Source organism: Nerophis lumbriciformis, linkage group LG24 (assembly GCF_033978685.3).
Source record: "Nerophis lumbriciformis linkage group LG24, RoL_Nlum_v2.1, whole genome shotgun sequence".
Lineage (NCBI taxonomy): Eukaryota > Metazoa > Chordata > Actinopteri > Syngnathiformes > Syngnathidae > Nerophis > Nerophis lumbriciformis.
The window spans coordinates 18,234,846-18,253,987 of record NC_084571.2 but is presented as its reverse complement, the minus strand read 5'-3'; the positions used below and the strand labels follow the sequence as shown (position 1 = coordinate 18,253,987).

The window sequence follows — 19,142 nt, the reverse complement described above, 5'->3', positions numbered from 1 at the left end:
GGTGTTTTTTGATTATAAATTAAACACAACATCAAACATTACTACTGGTCCCACCTTCCTACAAAAACATCCTTGTCCAGATGTTGACTGACTTATAATATTCATCTTTAATAACTTCATATCTCCTCCAAATATCCGTAATCGGCCTCCTTGACTAGTAATCGGTATCAGTATCGGCCCTGAAACAACCGTATCAGTCGTCATCTAGGACTTCCATGTTGACCATCGTCAACAGTGGCCATCTTGCTATCGAAAGGGGAGGAGCTAAGTGGTTGCAATTTAAGAGGAAGTGCCAAATGTTTATCTGCGTAAAAACGACATGCGTCACGGCCAATTATGCAAATGAGATGAGAGCACAGATAGATTGCACTCACCCTCGCTGTCTGTGCGTCCTCCTCTTCTTCGTCACCTTCAGCTTCCCTAAACAGGAAGTACTCGCTGGGCCCAGTGGGGGTGGGGCTTCCCTTGCTGGGCTCCTCGGAGCCGCTGTGGACCGAGGAGCCCGCGGGGCTGGGGGAGGACTGGGCCGACAGGTCGCAGGTGACCAGCTTGTAGTAGTTCTGGGTGGCCACCACCAGGCGGGCTTGACTCTGCAGGCAGGACGCCGAGGGGGCGGAGCCAGCATGGGGTGGGCAGAAGGAGTTGCAGTTGGCATCCAGCTCTGGGGCGTCGGCGGGTGGCGCCTCAGCGGGGGAGGTGTGCAGGTCCAGGTAAAACGCCGGGTCAGACACAGGCGAGCCGCTGGCCAGGTGGTTCAGGTTGGTGGGGGCGGAGCCTGCAGGCTTCTCGGGAACGCCGTTGTTGGTCTTGTTGTAGATGGCGCTGAAGTTGACCAGCACGCCGTCGGAGCTGTTGCACGAGGAGTCGCTGGCGTATCCCTGCTGGCACTCGGCGAAGGCCTGGGGGAAGTTGTGTGAGCAGCAGGAGCAGTGCTGATTGGACCAGCCTGAGGACGACGAGCCGGTCTTGCTGCTCCGTCCGCACTGCATGGCGTCCCCATCCTCCCAGTCTTGCTCGCCGCAATCCACCGACATGTTGGAGCCGCTGCTGCCGTGGCGGCGCTGGCTGTCCGCGTCTGAGGCTACGCCCCCCAAGGACTCCCGTCCACTTGCCGAGCCGTGCAGGAGGAAGGGCTCCGGCGTGAAGCCCAGGCCGTGCAGGCGGAAGGAGGCGATGGCGTCGTGGAGGGCAGAGTCGGTGTGGAGGTGGAAGGAGGAGTCTTCGCGGTAGCCGCTCAGATCGTCCTCCTCCTCCTCCTCCTCCTCATCCTCGTCCTCATCCTCGGGCCTGAGCAGGAAGGGGTTGCGGCGAAGAGGGTTGCCACGTCTGCTCTTGACTCGCGGCAAGGTGTGCGCCGCCAGCAGCTGCTCGTCGGAAGGGAAGGAGGAGTCGCTGGCCGTGCTGGCGCCGCCCCTCTTGGCACCGCTGGAGGTCTGGACCAGGCTGCTGTAGAGCAGGACGTCTCTCTCAGGGAGGGAGGTGGTGCGACTCAGGACCAGGTTCTCGGGCAAGCTGAAGGGGTTTCTCCTCTTCAAGGAGCCGCCCGACACCTGGCGGTGCACCAAGGGGATGTGGTGCACCATCAGGGTCTCGCCCGACAGCTCGTGGGGGCCGTCCATGGCGCCGAGGATCGGGGAGCGGGGCTTCGGCGCGTGTTCAATTCCGGCCTGATGGGCACAGCCGGGGAGCGCTGCCAGGAATCTGGAAGGAGCGGTCGGGGAGGTCGGCGCCGTGGTCCGAGAGGAACATCTGCAAGAAAGACCACATCTGGGCTTCACATTTGGGAAGACAAAACACACCACTCATTTTCAGAGACTACACACCAGTTTATGATCCATATTTATATGTATGGATTTTGGTCTTCAACTTCCTAAGTATACTTGGAACACTTACTACACTTCAGTAAGTATACTTGGCACACTGTGGACTTCATACACTTCAATAAGTATACTTTGCACACTTGTGTACTTAGTAAACTTCAAAAGTATACTTTGCACACTTAATACACTTCAGTAAGTATATTTGGCACACTGTGTAATTATTTCACTTCAATAACTATACTTGGCGGCAGCACGGTGGCAGACAGGTTAGTGCATCTGCCTCACAATACGAAGGTCCTGAGTAGTCTTAGGTTCAATCCCGGGCTTGGGATCTTTCTGTGTGGAGTTTGCATGTCCTCCCCGTGACTGCGTGGGTTCCCTCCGGGTACTCCGGCTTCCTCCCACTTCCAAAGACATGCACCTGGGGATAAGTTGATTGGCAACACTAAATTGGCCCTAGTGTGTGGATGTGAGTGTGAATGTTGTCTGTCTATCTGTGTTGGCCCTGCGATGAGGTGGCGACTTGTCCAGGGTGTACCCCGCCTTCCGCCCGATTGTAGCTGAGATAGGCTCCAGCGCCCCCGCGACCCCAAAGGGAATAAGCGGTAGAAAATGGATGGGATGGACGGAAGTATACTTGGCACACTTAGTACACTTCAGCAAGTACACTTAACACACTTAGTACACTTCAATAAGTATACTTGGCACACTTTGTACACTTCAATGGGTATACTTGGCACACTTCGTACACTTCAGGAAGTATACTTGACACACTGTGGACTTAATACACTTGAATAAGTATAATTGGCATATTTAGTCAACTTCAATAAGCATATGTGGAGGGGGGCGTGGTCTGCAGGCCTGCTGTGGAGAGGGGTGTGTAAGGACCGGCCTCGAAGCCAGCGGCAGGTGAGTAGATTGCCCAGCTGGGGCCGGTTATCTAATCACCTGTCGCCCTTATTAGCAGCAGCCGGGCTGAGACACATGGTTGGAGTTGGAGATGGGACAGACGCAGGACACACACACACGCTAGAAAAACACACTGGAGAGACTGAAAAGTCGCAGTGCAGAGTGCTGTTGCTGTGTGTGAGCAAAATTAAAAACCTGTTAAATCGGACTTCCTGTGCTCCAGTGCGAGTCTGTTGGTGTCAGGGAAACCCACGGGAGAGGAACTGTTACAGTATACTTGGCACACTTAGTACACTTCAGTAAGTATATTTGGCACACTGTGGAGTTAATACACTTGAATAAGTATACTTTGCACACTTAGTACACTTCAATAAGTATACTTGGCACACTTTTTTACTTAGTATACTTCAATAAATATACTTGGCACACTTATTACACCTCAGTAAGTATACTTGGCACACTATGTAATTAGTTCACTTCAATAAGTACACTTGGCACACTTAGTACACTTCCGTAAGTACACTTTGCACACTTCAATAAGTATACTTGACACACTTAATACACTTCAATAAGTATACTTGGCACACTTAGTACACTTCAGTCCACAGAAGCACGTCCGTCAAACAGGAGACTCTCTTTGGCTGACTCGTGTCTCCTAAAGCAGGATTTGTGGAGTCTTACTGAGGTAAAACTTGGCACATATTTGGTGTCATGATACCAAACAGGAAGTCTTTATCTGTAAACACACAGGCTATGGCTGGCCACAGTGCTAAGGAGAAGCCAGAGCTTGAAAACGGGATTAAAGTCTCCTGAGATACGTAAACAAAGACGTGGATAAGATGAGAGCCGCCATTGTTGTTTTCATTTGAGCATTGGAACCGCAGAAAGTTGTCGTTTTGCAAGGAAAATTGTTGAAAAAGGAATCAATTTACAAAATACAATACCAAAAGAAAATAGAATGTCAGAACAAAATTAATATATACAAAAAAATATGCGTATTTTTTAAAAAGTTTCAATATGAAGAAAAGTAATACATTGATGAGATACAAGTAGAACATTTTACAAAACCAAAATTTGAAGGAAAAAGTCCGAATATTATGAAAATTATTGTGAAATTTGCAGAATTATTGCAGTTTTACAAGATGAGAGTTCTTAAAACCAGGAGAAAAAGTTGTCATTTTAAAAGCAAGTAGTTGAAAAAGTAAACAATTTAAAAAAATTATTGCAATGTAAAATAAAAAAGTCTGAATAGGAGAAACAATTCAGAATTTACAATTTAAAAAATAACAACAAATTGTATGGATTTCAAAAAAGAAAGGAAAAGTTCTGAATTTACAAGAGCAATGTTGTAATTTTGCAAAAAAAATATCTGAAATTAGCATTGAATTAATTGCAGTGATGAAAGTAAACGTTGAATTATGAGGAAAAGTTAACATTTTAAGAAAAATGTTAACTTTTGAGAAAAATGTCAAAATGTAAAATTTTGAGAAAAAGTCCAGGTGAATGAAAAAGAAAGTTCTTTTACGAGAATAAAACAAGAGGAAATGTTACTGGAATAAAGTAGTATTATTAGATTTAAGATGACATGTATACTAGTAAACATATTTATAGATTTTAACAAGTAAACATAGATTTTTACCTCGACATGTTTTCCAAGAGTACAGACAGTTGAAACACGTAAAACAATAAAATTACAATTTCTTCAGAATGGAAACATATATTCATATTAGGGTTGTACGGTATACCGATACTAATGTAGTACCGCAATACTAATGAATCATATTCAGTACTATACCGCCTCTAAAAAGTACGGTTCAACACCCCCCCCCACCCCCTGTCGCCGTCACATCATGACATTGCTGGTTTTTACGAGCAGAGGAGCATGTTTGGCAGCGCACACACACAGAGTACTTACAAGCAGACCCAGTGTGTAGACAGAAAAGGGAGAATGGACGCATTTTGGTGTAAAAAGTAAAGATAAAGGTGAAGTTATAACACTGAAACACACTCAAGGAAGAGGTTATTTAAGACATAGCTAGCTAGCTAGCTAGCAGCTAACATCCATCCTCAGTGTTTTAGCTACTTCTAAACCACTAATCCTGGCCTCCATGGCGACAAAAATCACTGGAGGACGAAGAAAAGCTAAACATGCTTCACTGCACAACGTAGGAGGATACAATAGCTCACCGCCATCACAATGTAAACAAACGCCATGGGTGGATCTACACCTGACATCCACTGTAGTGATATCAAGTACAATAGCGTATCTAGTCGATAGTTAGCTATGTAGTTTGCTATGTTACAAGCTACTCTTGTTAAATGTAGCTAAGCTACAAGTTACTCTCGTTAAATGTAGCTTGTAACTAAGCTAATAGTTACCCTTCATTAAATGTAGCTGGGCTACAAGTTACTCTCCATTAAATCTAACTAAGCTACAAGTTACTCTCTTAAAATTTAGCTAAGCTACAAGTTACTATCCATTAAATGTAGCTAAGCTACAAGTTACTCTCCATGGAATGTAGCTAAGCTACAAGTTACTCTCCATTAAATGTAGCTAGCCTACAAGTTACTCTTTATTAAATGTAGCTAAGCTACAAGTTACTCTTCATTAAATGTAGCTAAGCTACAAATTACTCTTCATTAAATATAGCTAAGGTACAAGTTACTCTCCATTAAATGTAGCTAAGCTACAAATTACTCTCCATTAAATGTAGCTAAGCTACAAATGACTCTTCATTAAATGTACCTAAAGATTGATTTGATATGTACCAATCGCCTGCATTTGATTGTGACAGCCAGAAAGGGATTGATTTGATATGCACCAATCACCCGCATTTGATCGTGGCAGCCAGAAAGGGATTGATTTGATATGCACCAATCACCCACTTTTGATGGTGGCAGCCAGAAAGGGATTGATTTGATATGCACCAATCCCCCGCATTTGATCGTGGCAGCCAGAAAGGGGTTGATTTGATATGCACCAATCACCCGCATTTGATGGTGACAGCCAGAAAGGGATGGATTTGATATGCACCAATCACTTGCATTTGATCGTGGCAGCTAGAAAGGGATTGATTTGATATGCACCAATCATCCGCTTTTGATGGTGGCAGCCAAAATGGGGATCTTGACTAATAGGAGACCCCTAGGTGATACCAAAGCAGGCTAACGGCGCATGCAGCAAACACGCTGCAGCTGCTGCCAATATTGAAGAAGCTATTCGTGGACAGCGGACCACACACAACTGGCCCAGTGTGATGCACACGCACGCACGCACGCACGCACGCACGCACGCACGCACGCACGCACGCACGCACGCACGCACGCACGCACGCACGCACGCACGCACGCACGCACGCACGCACGCACGCACGCACGCACGCACGCACGCACGCACGCACGCACACACACACACACACACACACACACACACACACACACACACACACACACACACACACACACACACACATAGTTACGTAACGTGAGGAGAAGGACTCCAAGTGGCTAACAGACAGGGCTTGCATGTGTTAGCGCTGGAAGTTAGGAATAGCACGTCATTGGAAAGAAAGACCAAGTCGCTATGCAGAAATATAAATCAAACTTCAAGATGTTGGCAGAGACAAGAATGGTAGTGTTTGACTAGCATGGCTACCTAGCAACGCATGTCAACAACGTAAGAGGCTTGGACAACCCGCCTGACCTCAGACTGCTAAAGATGGACCTGACCTCCATGGCCGCCTCCCAAAAGACTTCCTTCCCACACCAAAGTGGATTAGCATTACGTAAGGAGAGCAAAAATTCACAGCCTTCCCGGTCTGTCCGTTACATGTAGCTAAGCTACAAGTTACTCTCCATTAAATGTAGCTAAGCTACACGTTACTCTCCATTAAATGTAGGTAAGCCACACGTTACTCTCCATTAAATGTAGCTAAGCTACAAGTTACTCTCCATGAAATGTAGCTAAGCTACACGTTACTCTCCATTAAATGTAGCTAAGCTACAAGTTACTCTCCATTAAATGTAGCTAAGCTACACATTACTCTCCATTAAATGTAGCTAAACTACACGTTACTCTCCATTAAATGTAGCTAAGCTACAAGTTACTCTCCATTAAATGTAGCTAAGCTACATGTTACTCTCCATTAAATGTACCGGTAACTAAGCTACAAGTTACTCACCATTAAATGTAGCTCAGCTACAAGTTACTCTCCATTAAATGTAGCTAAGCTAAAAGTTACCCTCCACTAAATGTAGCTAGGCTACAAGTTACTCTCCATTAAATGTAACTAAGCTCCTAGTTACTCTCATAAAATGTAGCTAAGCTACAAGTTACTCTCGTTATATGTAGCGAAGCAACAAGTTACTATCCATTAAATGTAGCTAAGCTACAAGTTACTCTCCATGAAATGTAGCTAAGCTACAAGTTACTCTTCATTAAATGTAGCTAAGCTACAAGTTACTATCCATTAAATGTAGCTAACCTACAAGTTACTCTTTATTAAATGTAGCTAAGCTACAAGTTACTCTTCATTAAATGTAGCTAAGCTACAAGTTACTCTTCATTAAATGTAGCTAAGCTACAAGTTACTATCCATTAAATGTAGCTAACCTACAAGTTACTCTTTATTAAATGTAGCTAAGCTACAAGTTACTCTTCATTAAATGTAGCTAAGCTACAAGTTACTCTACATTAAATGTAGTTAAGCTACAAATCACTCTTCATTAAATGTAGCTAAGCTACAAATTACTCTTCATTAAATGTAGTTAAACTACAACTTACTCTCCATTAAATGTAGCTAAGCTCAAAGTTATCCATTCTTCCATCCATCCATCCATTTTCTACCGCTTATTCCCTTCGGGGTCGCGGGGGGCGCTGGAGCCTATCTCAGCTACAATCGGGCGGAAGGCGGGGTACAACCTGGACAAGTCGCCACCTCATCACAGGGCCAACACAGATAGACAGACAACATTTACACTCACATTCACACACTAGGGCCATTTTTTTTGTGTGTGTTGCCAACCAACCTATCCCCAGGTGCATGTCTTTGGAGGTGGGAGGAAGCCGGAGTACCCGGAGGGAACCCACGCAGTCACAGGGAGAACTTGCAAACTCCACACAGAAAGATCCCGAGGCCGGGATTGAACTCACGACCATTCAGGACCTTCGTATTGTGAGGCAGACGCACTAACCCCTCTTCCACCGTGCTGCTCCTAAAAGTTACCCTCCATTAAATGTAGCTAAGCTACAAGTTACTCTCCATTAAATGTAACTAAGGATTGATTTGATATGATATTTGGGCGGCATGGCGTAGTGGGTAGAGCAACCGTGCCAGAAACCTGAGGGTTGCAGGTTCGCTCCCCGCCTCTTACCATCCAAAAATCGCTGCTGTTGTGTCCTTGGGCGGGACACTTCACCCTTTGCCCCCGGTGCCACTCACACCGGTGAATTGAATGATAGGTGGTGGTCGGAGGGGCCGTTGGCGCAAATTGCAGCCACGCTTCCGTCAGTCTACCCCAGGGCAGCTGTGGCTATGAAAGTAGCTTACCACCACCAGGTGTGAATGATTGATGGGTTCTACATGTAAAGCGACTTTGGGTACTTAGAAAAGCGCTATATAAATCCAAGTTATTTTTATTTTTTATGTATCAATCACCCGCATTTGATCGTGGCAGCCAGAAAGGGATCGATTTGATATGCACCAATCACTCGCATTTGATCGTAGCAGCCAGAAAGGGATTGTTGATTTGATATGCACCAATCACCCGCATTTGATGGTGGCAGCCAGAAAGGAATGGATTTGATATGCACCAATCACCCGCATTTGATCGTGGCAGCCGGAAAGGGATGGATTTGATATGCACCAATCACCTGCATTAGATCGTAGCAGCCAGAAAGGGATTGATTTGATATGCACCAATCACCCGCATTTGATCGTGGCAGCCAGAAAGGGATTGATTTGATATGCACCAATCACCCGCATTTGATCGTGGCAGCCAGAAAGGGATTGATTTGATATGCACCAATCACACGCATTTGATCATGGCAGCCAGAAAGAAATCGATTTGATATGCACCAATCACCCGCATTTGATCATGACAGCCAGAAAGGGATTGATTTGATATGCTCCAATCACCCGCATTTGATCGTGGCAGCCAGAAAGGGATGGATTTGATATGCACCAATCACCCGCATTTGATTGTGGCAGCCAGAAAGGGATTGATCTGATATGCACCAATCACCCGCTTTTGATGGTGGCAGCCAAAATGGGGATCTTGACTAACAGGAGACCCCCTCGGACAGGGGTGGGCAATTAATTTTTACCGGGGGCCGCATGAGCAACCCGAGCACTGCTGGAGGGCCACATCGACAATATTTCAATTAAATTTAGCTCAATATTATTTTTGATATATAAATAATAATAATAATAATAATAATAATAAATAATAATAATAATTTCATTAAACCTAACTTAACTTTATACAAAAGCAGGAGTATATTTATAGCTAGAATTAACTAAAATTCATATATATATATATATATATATATATATATATATATATATATATATATATATATATATATATCCATCCATATATATATATACAGTATAAATATATATATATATATATATATATATATATATATATATATATATATATATATATATATACAGTATATAAAATAAATACTTGACTTTCAGTGAATTCTAGCTGTGTATATATATATATATATATATATATATATATATATATATATATATATATATATATATTAGAGATGCGCGGATAGGAAATTATTTATTCCGCAACCGCATCACAAAAGTCGTCATCCATCCGCCATCCGCCATCCACCCGAACCAACATTTTATCAAAACCACACCCGCCCGCCACCCGCCCGTTGTTATATATCTAATATAGACGATGCAAGGCATTAGTGAGGTTAGAAAGCTTTTGCCTGTTAAAGAAAGGAGACTGATCCAATGTAGCAGAGACATTCAATGCGTGCCACGCATTAATATCTCTTGGCCACGCATTAGTGGCTAAGAGATATTAATGCGTGATAATATTATTTATCATTATTATAATATTATTGTCATTTCCATTAAGAAAGTGTTGACTATTGTTGCCAATGCCCTCAGATCAGGAGTGCGTTCCTCACATTTTGTGTGCGCAGTTGCAGCAAGCAGAACGAGGCTTTTAAGAAGTTAAAAAAATGTTTCAGAAAGACTAGGCCAATATATTTTCGTTAGGTAAAAAAAATGTTCTGAATTTATTTCAATGAATATTAACTTGTTAACGCTATAATGCTCAAATAGGGAAGAGGGCGGGGTGCACAGTGAAACAGTGAACAATTTCGCGACAAAGATGAACCTTTATTGATTGATCTGCAGCCATGACAAAATATCAGACAATCTCCATTGTCAACGACAGGCAGGAAAATAAAGATAAACACATAGCCTATGTTGTAGGCATAGGCATAGGCTCATACGTTTTTAAGTTGAAATAAAAAAATAAATAAAAAATGTGCCTCATAAGCCTTAGGCTGTCAATCACGCGCACAAATTTTAATTATACAATAACATACTTTGGCTACCCCTGTGGTAAATTTTAAATGTGCTCTATAAATAAAGTTGATTTGATTTGATTTGATGTATGTCATCTCTATTTAAACAAAAATAAATTAAATTAATAATAATAATAAATTACCTGCAACTTATTGGCCAAGGCAAATAGCTGAAGGGGGGAAATCAAACCCATCAGACTGCACTTTATCATCAAACTTGAATTATAATGAAAATAGACGGTCGCGACGAACAAAGCAGGCTAAATAGCCTTACATTGTCGCCAATCGGAGATGCGCTTCACTTGAAAGCGAGGCCAAATAAATAACACACAGTAGTATATCTCGAATAGAAAAAAAACACAATAAACAACCCAATTGCCTTAATTCCTTTGCATTGTAGTGCGCCCAAACAACACGTAACCATCAAAATTATTTAGCTGACCGAACTCAATATAGGTTAGACATGGGCTTATTTGGTATAGCCTATAGGTAACGTAGACTAATTCGTTTAACATATCCAACCGTATGTCTACTTACTTTTTTTTGTGTTAGCACTATGCAGGAATAAAATGGCATCTACAGTGCCAGGATTCATGCGAGAGCGCCTGGCCTCTAAAATGCGCCCTGCTGCGCTGAAGGAGCGCTCACTTGCGCCACTTGTTGCTGGGACGCGGTGCCATCTTTTTCTTTTTTTCTTCTTCTTCTGTTGTGTTGTGTTGTGCTGCAGTGCCTGATGAATAATTGACTGTTTCAAAGAGTGCTGCTCGTTTTTCGTATGTGGGTAACAACATTTAACTATGTATATATATTTCCGAATTGGTTCAACTGCCAACCGCCCACATCTATTTAAAATCTATTTTTACCTGCCCGACCCGCGGTTTATCCGCGGACTCCGTGGTTGTGTACGCAAACCGCGCATCTCTAATATATATATATATATATATATATATATATATATATATATATATATATATATATATATATATATATATATATATATATATATATATACATATATATATATATATATTTGATTATATATATATATATACATATAAATAAAAGAAATACTTGAATTTCAGTGTTCATTTATTTACACATTTACACACATAACACTCCTCTACTCATTGTTGTATTTGAAAGTGCAATGCTTTGCAGCCGGTTGGAGTCAATAACCAGGCGAGGTGATGAAGTTACGTCTCTTTACTTCATACTTCAGAACCGACTCCCACACTTGCCGTCAGGGTGCGCAATACAATGTAAACCGTTGGCCAACCAAAAAGTAACCACAGAACACTATACCCAACATTTACCAGGAGATGGCAACAAACAACTTAGATCACTCTATTACAGGCAGCATTTGTGAAATGTAATTTGCAGGAAAGGAGTGAGTTTAGGGTTGAATTGTCCATCCTCCTTCTATTCTCTGTCACTCGTCGTCGCCATGACTATGGCTTCTTCGTTCTTCTGCTTCGTCTCCTTCTTGTTGTGTGTAGTTGTGCATTCGCCAAAAGCGTAGATGTTATAACGTGACTGGGCCGGCACGTTGCTTATATGAAGGAAAAGCGGACGTGACGACAGGCTGTCCTCACTAAGGTCCGCACGGACCCGGATGGGGCGTGCCTTAAGTCCGGCTGGAAATTGGGAGAAATTCGGGAGAATGGTTGTCCCGGGAGATTTTCGGGAGAGGCACTGAAATTCGGTACTCTCCCGGAAAATTCAGGAGGGTTGGCAAGTATGGCTGCATCTCTGGGGGTGTGAAATATGGCAAAAAGTCTGTGTTGGGTTTGCAGTTTTACCATAAACGCATCAGCCTCCCTTGCGCGCTCTTCATCAGACAGATTACGGTATTTTTCCTCGTGCTTTGTCGTGTAGTGGCGATTCAAATGATATTCTTTAAACACAGCAACCTGTGTACCACACTTTAAGCACACAGCTTTACATTTAATTTATGTAAAGAAATACTTGGCAGTCCATGTCTTGTTGAAAACACGACATTCGTCATCAACTTTTCTTTTTTTAGCGTGAGCTGACATCTCGGTGGTAACTCAATCAATCAATCAATCAATCTTTATTTATATAGCCCTAAATCACAAGTGTCTCAAAGGGCTGCACAAGCCACAACGACATCCTCGGCACAAAGCCCACACACGGACAAGGAAAAACTCACCCCAGTGGGACGTCGATGTGAATGACTATGAGAAACCTTGGAGAGGACCGCATATGTGGGTAACCCCCCCCCTCTAGGGGAGACCGAAAGCAATGGATGTCGAGTGGGTCTGACATAATATTGTGAGAGTCCAGTCCATAGTGGATCCAACATAATAGTAAGAGTCCAGTCCATAGTGGGGCCAGCAGGACACCATCCCGAGCATCACTTGTCGCTGTGCACCTTCACTCACAGATTACACACGGACATACGTCCATAAATAACAATTTTCAAAATAAAAGCTGCACAGTTGTATTGCACGCACGACATAGATGTTTTTTAAAATGTATTTTGTAATTTGTGATTGCCGCTGTTCACATTCACTCACAATCACACACGAGCATACGTCCACACGGAAGTAATACAAATAACGCTTTTCAAAACAAAAGCAGCACCGTTGTATTGCACACTCGACATAGATACTTCTTTAAATGTATTTTGTAATTTATGATTGGCCTCACGCGGGCCGGACAGGGACGCACAAAGGGCCGGATGTGGCCCGCGGGCCGCCGAATGCCCAGGTCTGCCCTAGGAGATACCAAAGCAGGCTAACGGCGCATGCAGCAAACACGCTGCAGCTGCTGCCAATATGGAAGAAGCTATTCGTGGACAGCGGACAACACACAACTGGCCCACACACACACACACACACACACACACACACACATACACACATACACACATACACACACACACACACACACACACACACACACACACACACACACACACACACACAAACACACACACACACCAATACACACATACAGACGTACACATTCTCACATACATACACACACACAAATACACATGTACACACACACACACACACACACACACACACACACACACACTCACACAAACTCACACACACACACACACACGCACACACACACGCACACACACACACACACACACAAATAAATACACACATACAGACATACACTTACTCACATACATACACACACAAATACACAAATACACACACACAAATACACACATAAAGACATACACATTCTCACATACATACACACACACAAATACACATGTACACACACACACACACACACACACACACACACACACACACACACACACACACACACACACACATACATACAGACATACACATACTCACATGCATACACACACACACACGCACACACACACACACACACACACACACACACACACACACACACACACACACACACACACACACACACACACACACACACACACACACACACACACACACACACACACAGTTACGTAACGTGAGGAGAAGGACTCCAAGTGGCTAACAGACAGGGCTAGCATGTGTTAGCTGGAAGATCAAAATGAACTGTGGCGTAATTGGTATTAAGACACACGTCCATCACAATGGACTATTTATGTCCTGTTAGGCTTTCAAAAGGTCAGAGGTGACACGTTGAAATCAAACTAAGAAGAATAAATATAACTAAGTTTAATACATCTCAGTCATTAAATCAACACAACAATCAAGGCCATGAAATGTTTGCATCCTCACTGTGTGGGAAGTGCATCCAACCTGCCTTCAAAATAAAAGTCCCTGCAGTTCATATCATCCATCAGTGAAATTGTCCGATACCAATACTGATCACATGTGTGTATTGTACATTCTTTCAATATATGGGCTATTTTTCATCAATCAATCAATCGTTTATTTATATAGCCCTAAATCACAAGTGTCTCAAAGGGCTGCACAAGCCACAATGACATCCTCGGTACAGAGCCCACATAAGGGCAAGGAAAAACTCACCCCAGTGGGACGTCGATGTGAATGACTATGAGAAACCTTGGAGAGGACCGCATATGTGGGTAACCCCCCCGCCCCCCTCTAGGGGAGACCGAATGCAATGGATGTCGAGTGGGTCTGACATAATATTGTGAGAGTCCGGTCCATAATGGATCCAACATAATAGTAAGAGTCCAGTCCATAGTGGGGCCAGCAGGAAACCATCCCGAGCGGAGACGGGTCAGCAGTATTTAACAATATCCAAACAATATTTCAACAACCTCCATTTACCAAGGCCTCTACTTTTTCAAGTTTACATCGCACAAATAATGCTTCTGTGTTCCCACCATGTGTCGGTCGACAAACACTTCATTCATTCATTTTGCAGGCCACTCGAAGCCATCGGGGGCTGCCATTTTATTGACATCATTTCCTGTACAGACCGGTGCAGCTATTTCCAAGAGCTAGCAGCACTTCTGACTAGTTCATTTACACAATTGTCGTACCAGAACTGCGTCAGCCTATCTTAGAGATGACTTTGTGTGATCAGAAACACTTGAAATGTGTCCAAACTCTCACAGTCCCGCTTCGGGTTGCTAGACAACAACTTTGAGCTAGCATCTTAGCTACGGACAGTAGTTAGCCTCTGGCTGACAGCGCCTTCAGTTTGAGCTGGCTTTGTCCCGTAGCAAGTCTTTAATGTGATGAGACCAAAAAAGATGCCACAGCGTTCTTTTATTACAGCGAAGGAGAAGGCATTACCGGGACACAAGCCGATGAAGGATTGCCTCACACTGATAGTTTAGCACTCTGAAACTCCCTGCGTTTTCAACAATGCCACGAATATTCACAGACACAGGTTAAAATTATTGTATATTTTATTGTCGCAACATGGTGGTTAACGTTTTGGAGCGCAGTGTGTGTGGCAACACTTTGGCTTGCTGTAATGTTTGGATAAAAAGAGATTGTTGACCAACCAATTCTTCATGTTTACATTGATTCTTAGGAACTCTGCTTCACTATACAAACTTTTCACTCTACAAACAATGTTCAAGAACCAATTAAGTTTGTAATTAGAGGTTCCACTGTAGTTCTTTATTCTCTTTTATTACACGCAATAGTTTGATCAAAACCAAGTCAATAGTACACAATAAGTAAAGTACAAACTACTATCTACTACTCTTTAAACTACTTTGCTGTTTGCCCTCTAAGTCTTCCTGTGTCAAGGGAACTATTCCCTGACTTTGTAAACAATAACAAAAACAACATAAAAATATCAACCTGATCACTCCAGTATTGATCAAATACTGATACTACCCTTGGTATCATCTTAAGTGTGGTGTACTGACACACCAACTGTTACAGTATATCATTATTAATATACTTGTTCATTTCATGTTAATATTTGCTTACTTCCTGTTAATATATGCTTACTTCCTGTTACTACTCGTGGTATCATCTTACGTGTGGTGGACTGACTGTGACAACGCTGACACACCAACTGTTACAGTATATTATTATTAATATACTTGTTCATTTCCTGTTAATATTTGCTTACTTCCTGTTAATATCTGCTTACTTCCTGTTACTACCCTTGGTATCATCTGAAGTGCGATGTACTGACACACCAACAATTACTGTAATATTCCATCCATCCATTGTCTACCGCTTGTCCCTTTTTTGGGGTAGCAGGGGGTGCTGGAGCCTATCTCAGCTGCATTCGGGCGGAAGGCGGGGTTGTGTTCATTTCCTGTTAATATCTGCTTACTTCCTGTTAATATATGCTTACTTCTTGTTACTACCCTTGGTACCATCTTACGTGTGATGTACTGACTGTGACAACGCTGACACACCAACAGTTACTGTAATATTATCCTCTCTTTAACTATTAATAATAAACGTGTTCATTTCCTGTTAATATCTGCTAACTTCCTGATGTAACATAATTCTATCAACACTTGTTTAACTTTACAAAGCACTTATTTCTTCTCTTGTTTCAAGCTAGCTTAGCGATTGTTAGTGTGCAACATGTTTAGCCTCGTCCTCCACTGATAATAATACTTAAGATGCTAAGAAATAGCTTATTTGCCGCAATGGAGGTGATTAGTATAAACCTATGGGAGCGGCTCCACACTGTGTATGGAGGCACACAAATAGCTGCTAGCCAATTGTCAGCCGGGGAACTAAAAACAAATTAGGTATGAGCCAGAAGGGAACGGTGTGTGTGATCAGCATTTACAGGCATTCATCGGCAATGGCAATAACACACTTTTACTGATACTGATTGGTGGCCGATCGATCAGCACATCGCTACTTGCAATGTTATTAAATCTTCTTTTAAGACCAAAAATGAGCACAAAACAGGACAAACACACTCCTTGGATAGATTCTTCACAAACCGTGCATTATTATTTTGGGTCAAATAGTGGGTGTGGTCACAGAAGGGGCACAAAAGTAGCCACGCCTCCACATTCACAATGTCACATATCTTCGGATTGTAAATAATGTAAATAATTCAATGTGATGATCTTGTGTGATGACTGTATTATGATGATAGTATATATGATAGTATATATCTGTATCATGAATCAATTTAAGTGGACCCCGACTTAAACAAGTTGAAAAACTTATTCGGGTGTTACCATTTAGTGGTCAATTGTACGGAATATGTACTTCACTGTGCAACCTACTAATAAAAGTCTCAATCAATCAATCAATTCAGTGTGCATTTAATAAACACACAACAAAATCCTATTTCATCCAAATCAACAAAACTGTCCACGTTAAGTGATTTTTCTTTACCTAAAATGACCTGTTCAAAATATGTCAACATGATGCTAGTTTTGCTCCAATCATCCCCATTATTTACTTTTTTTATATCTCTGATGTAGTAAATCTGATGAGACACGATGAGATCTTTGGAACCACCAAGCCAACACAACACCAAGTGCTGCTGGACGCACGCTTTTAGCTGCCTTTTGGTACGTTGTTGTGGTCGACACATTAATGTTTATACTTGGATTTACCTTTTGGTCCATTGTTGTGGTCTACACATGAATGTTTATACTTGGATTTAGCTTTTGGTACGTTGTTGTGGTCTACACATTAATGTTTATACTTGGATTTACCTTTTGGTCCGTTGTTGTGGTCTACAAATGAATGTTTATATTTGGATTTACCTTTTGGTACGTTGTTGTGGTCTACACATTAATGTTTATACTTGGATTTACCTTTTGGTACGTTGTTGTGGTCTACACATGAATGTTTGTACTTGGATTTACCTTTTGGTTCGTTGTTGTTCATTTCCTGTTAATATCTCCTTACTTCCTGTTAATATCTGCTTACTTCCTGTTAATATCTGCTTACTTCCTGTTAATATCTGCTTACTTCTTGTTACTACCCGTGGTATCATCTTACGTGTGATGTACTGACTCACCAATAGTTACTGTAATAAGATCCTTTTTATCTCTGATGTGGTAAATCTCATGTAATAACAGGCTAAAGCGAACATCCGGTAAGCGCACTTTTATTTTGAAGGATCACTACGGAAGCGCTACACGCGTCCTTCTGTGTTCCTTGACAGCTGTTGTTTCGGTCATGTATGTGATCGATATGTGATCAAATGTAGCAGAGGGCCTCTAATGCGTCATTAATCGAACACAAAAATGTCGGACATACTGAGTATGTTTGTGTGCAATCAAATGTCTGAATGCGGTGCAACAACAACGATGATGACAAACGTTCTTGTGCCAATGCGATGTTGTTAACAAGATGGTCGCCAAGTCACGTCGTCTACAACCTTCCAGAATGTTCCACTACAACCATCCAGAATGTTCCACGGACACGAGACACGATGCTCGGAGGACGAACGTCGACTCTTTCTTGCAGTGACCGATCGAGGCGTTGTTTGCCGACCGGGGAAGAACCGAACCTCTCCCGTTGCCGCACTCCTACCTTCCCCGGGGACCAGGTCACAAAGAGCGGATTCAACACTCACCTTGTCCCGGTGGTCTTTGTGGAGGGGGTAGGGGAGCAGGGGGGGTCACTGTCAATCGTCCTCTTCTTCTTCTTCACGTGTGCGCGCGCGTGGGATGCTCGTCCGCGGGTCAAGATGATGATGATGACACTCGGTGCGCGTGCGTGACGACGGGATGGGTAGGCGCGAGCACGCACGACGTCTGCGGGAGCGCTAATGTGATTGGCTCCCAGTTCACTAATCTGATTGGCTCACACTTGACTTATCTAACCTGGTTAGTAGTACACTACTTACTTAGTATTCATATCTACCTGCTGTACTATGCCCAATACTACTACTACTACTACTAATAATGTTTATTTATCAGCATACACAATACAGAACTAATACTTCACAATACTACTACTTAATAGTAATAATAATAATAATGTTAACTTATCAGCATACACAATACAGTAATAGTACTTCACAATACTACTACTAAATAGTACTAATAATAATAATGTTAACTTATCAGCAGACATAATACAGTAATAATATTTCACAATACTACTACCTAATAATACTACTAATAATAATAATGTTAACTTATCAGCATACATAATACAGTAATAATACGTCACAATTCTACTACTTAATAGTACTAATAATAATAATGTTAACTTATCAGCATACACAATACAGCAATAATACTTCACAATACTAGTAGATAGTACTACTAATAATGTTAACTTATCAGCATACATAATATAGTAATAATACTTCACAATACTACTACTCACTAATACTACTAATAATAATGTTCACTTATCAGCATACACAATACAGTACACATACTTCACAATACTACTACTTAATAGTACTATTAATAATTATGTTGACTTATCAGCATACACAATACA

At 42.2% G+C, this 19,142-nt stretch overlaps 1 protein-coding gene across 1 annotated transcript in view; it reads right to left on the bottom strand.

The window, feature by feature from the left end:
* rusc2 (RUN and SH3 domain containing 2) overlaps positions 1 to 18,403 on the bottom strand; it is a 58,103-nt gene extending 39,700 nt beyond the window's left edge. Inside the window, exons 1-2 of the mRNA XM_061981751.2 lie at positions 18,262 to 18,403; positions 375 to 1,749 (exon numbers count right to left, since the gene is read on the bottom strand). Coding sequence (XP_061837735.2) covers positions 375 to 1,619 — 1,245 coding nt within the window. The 5' untranslated portion in view covers positions 1,620 to 1,749; positions 18,262 to 18,403. The remainder of the gene's footprint in view (positions 1 to 374; positions 1,750 to 18,261) is intronic.
* Positions 18,404 to 19,142: the final 739 nt, after the last annotated feature.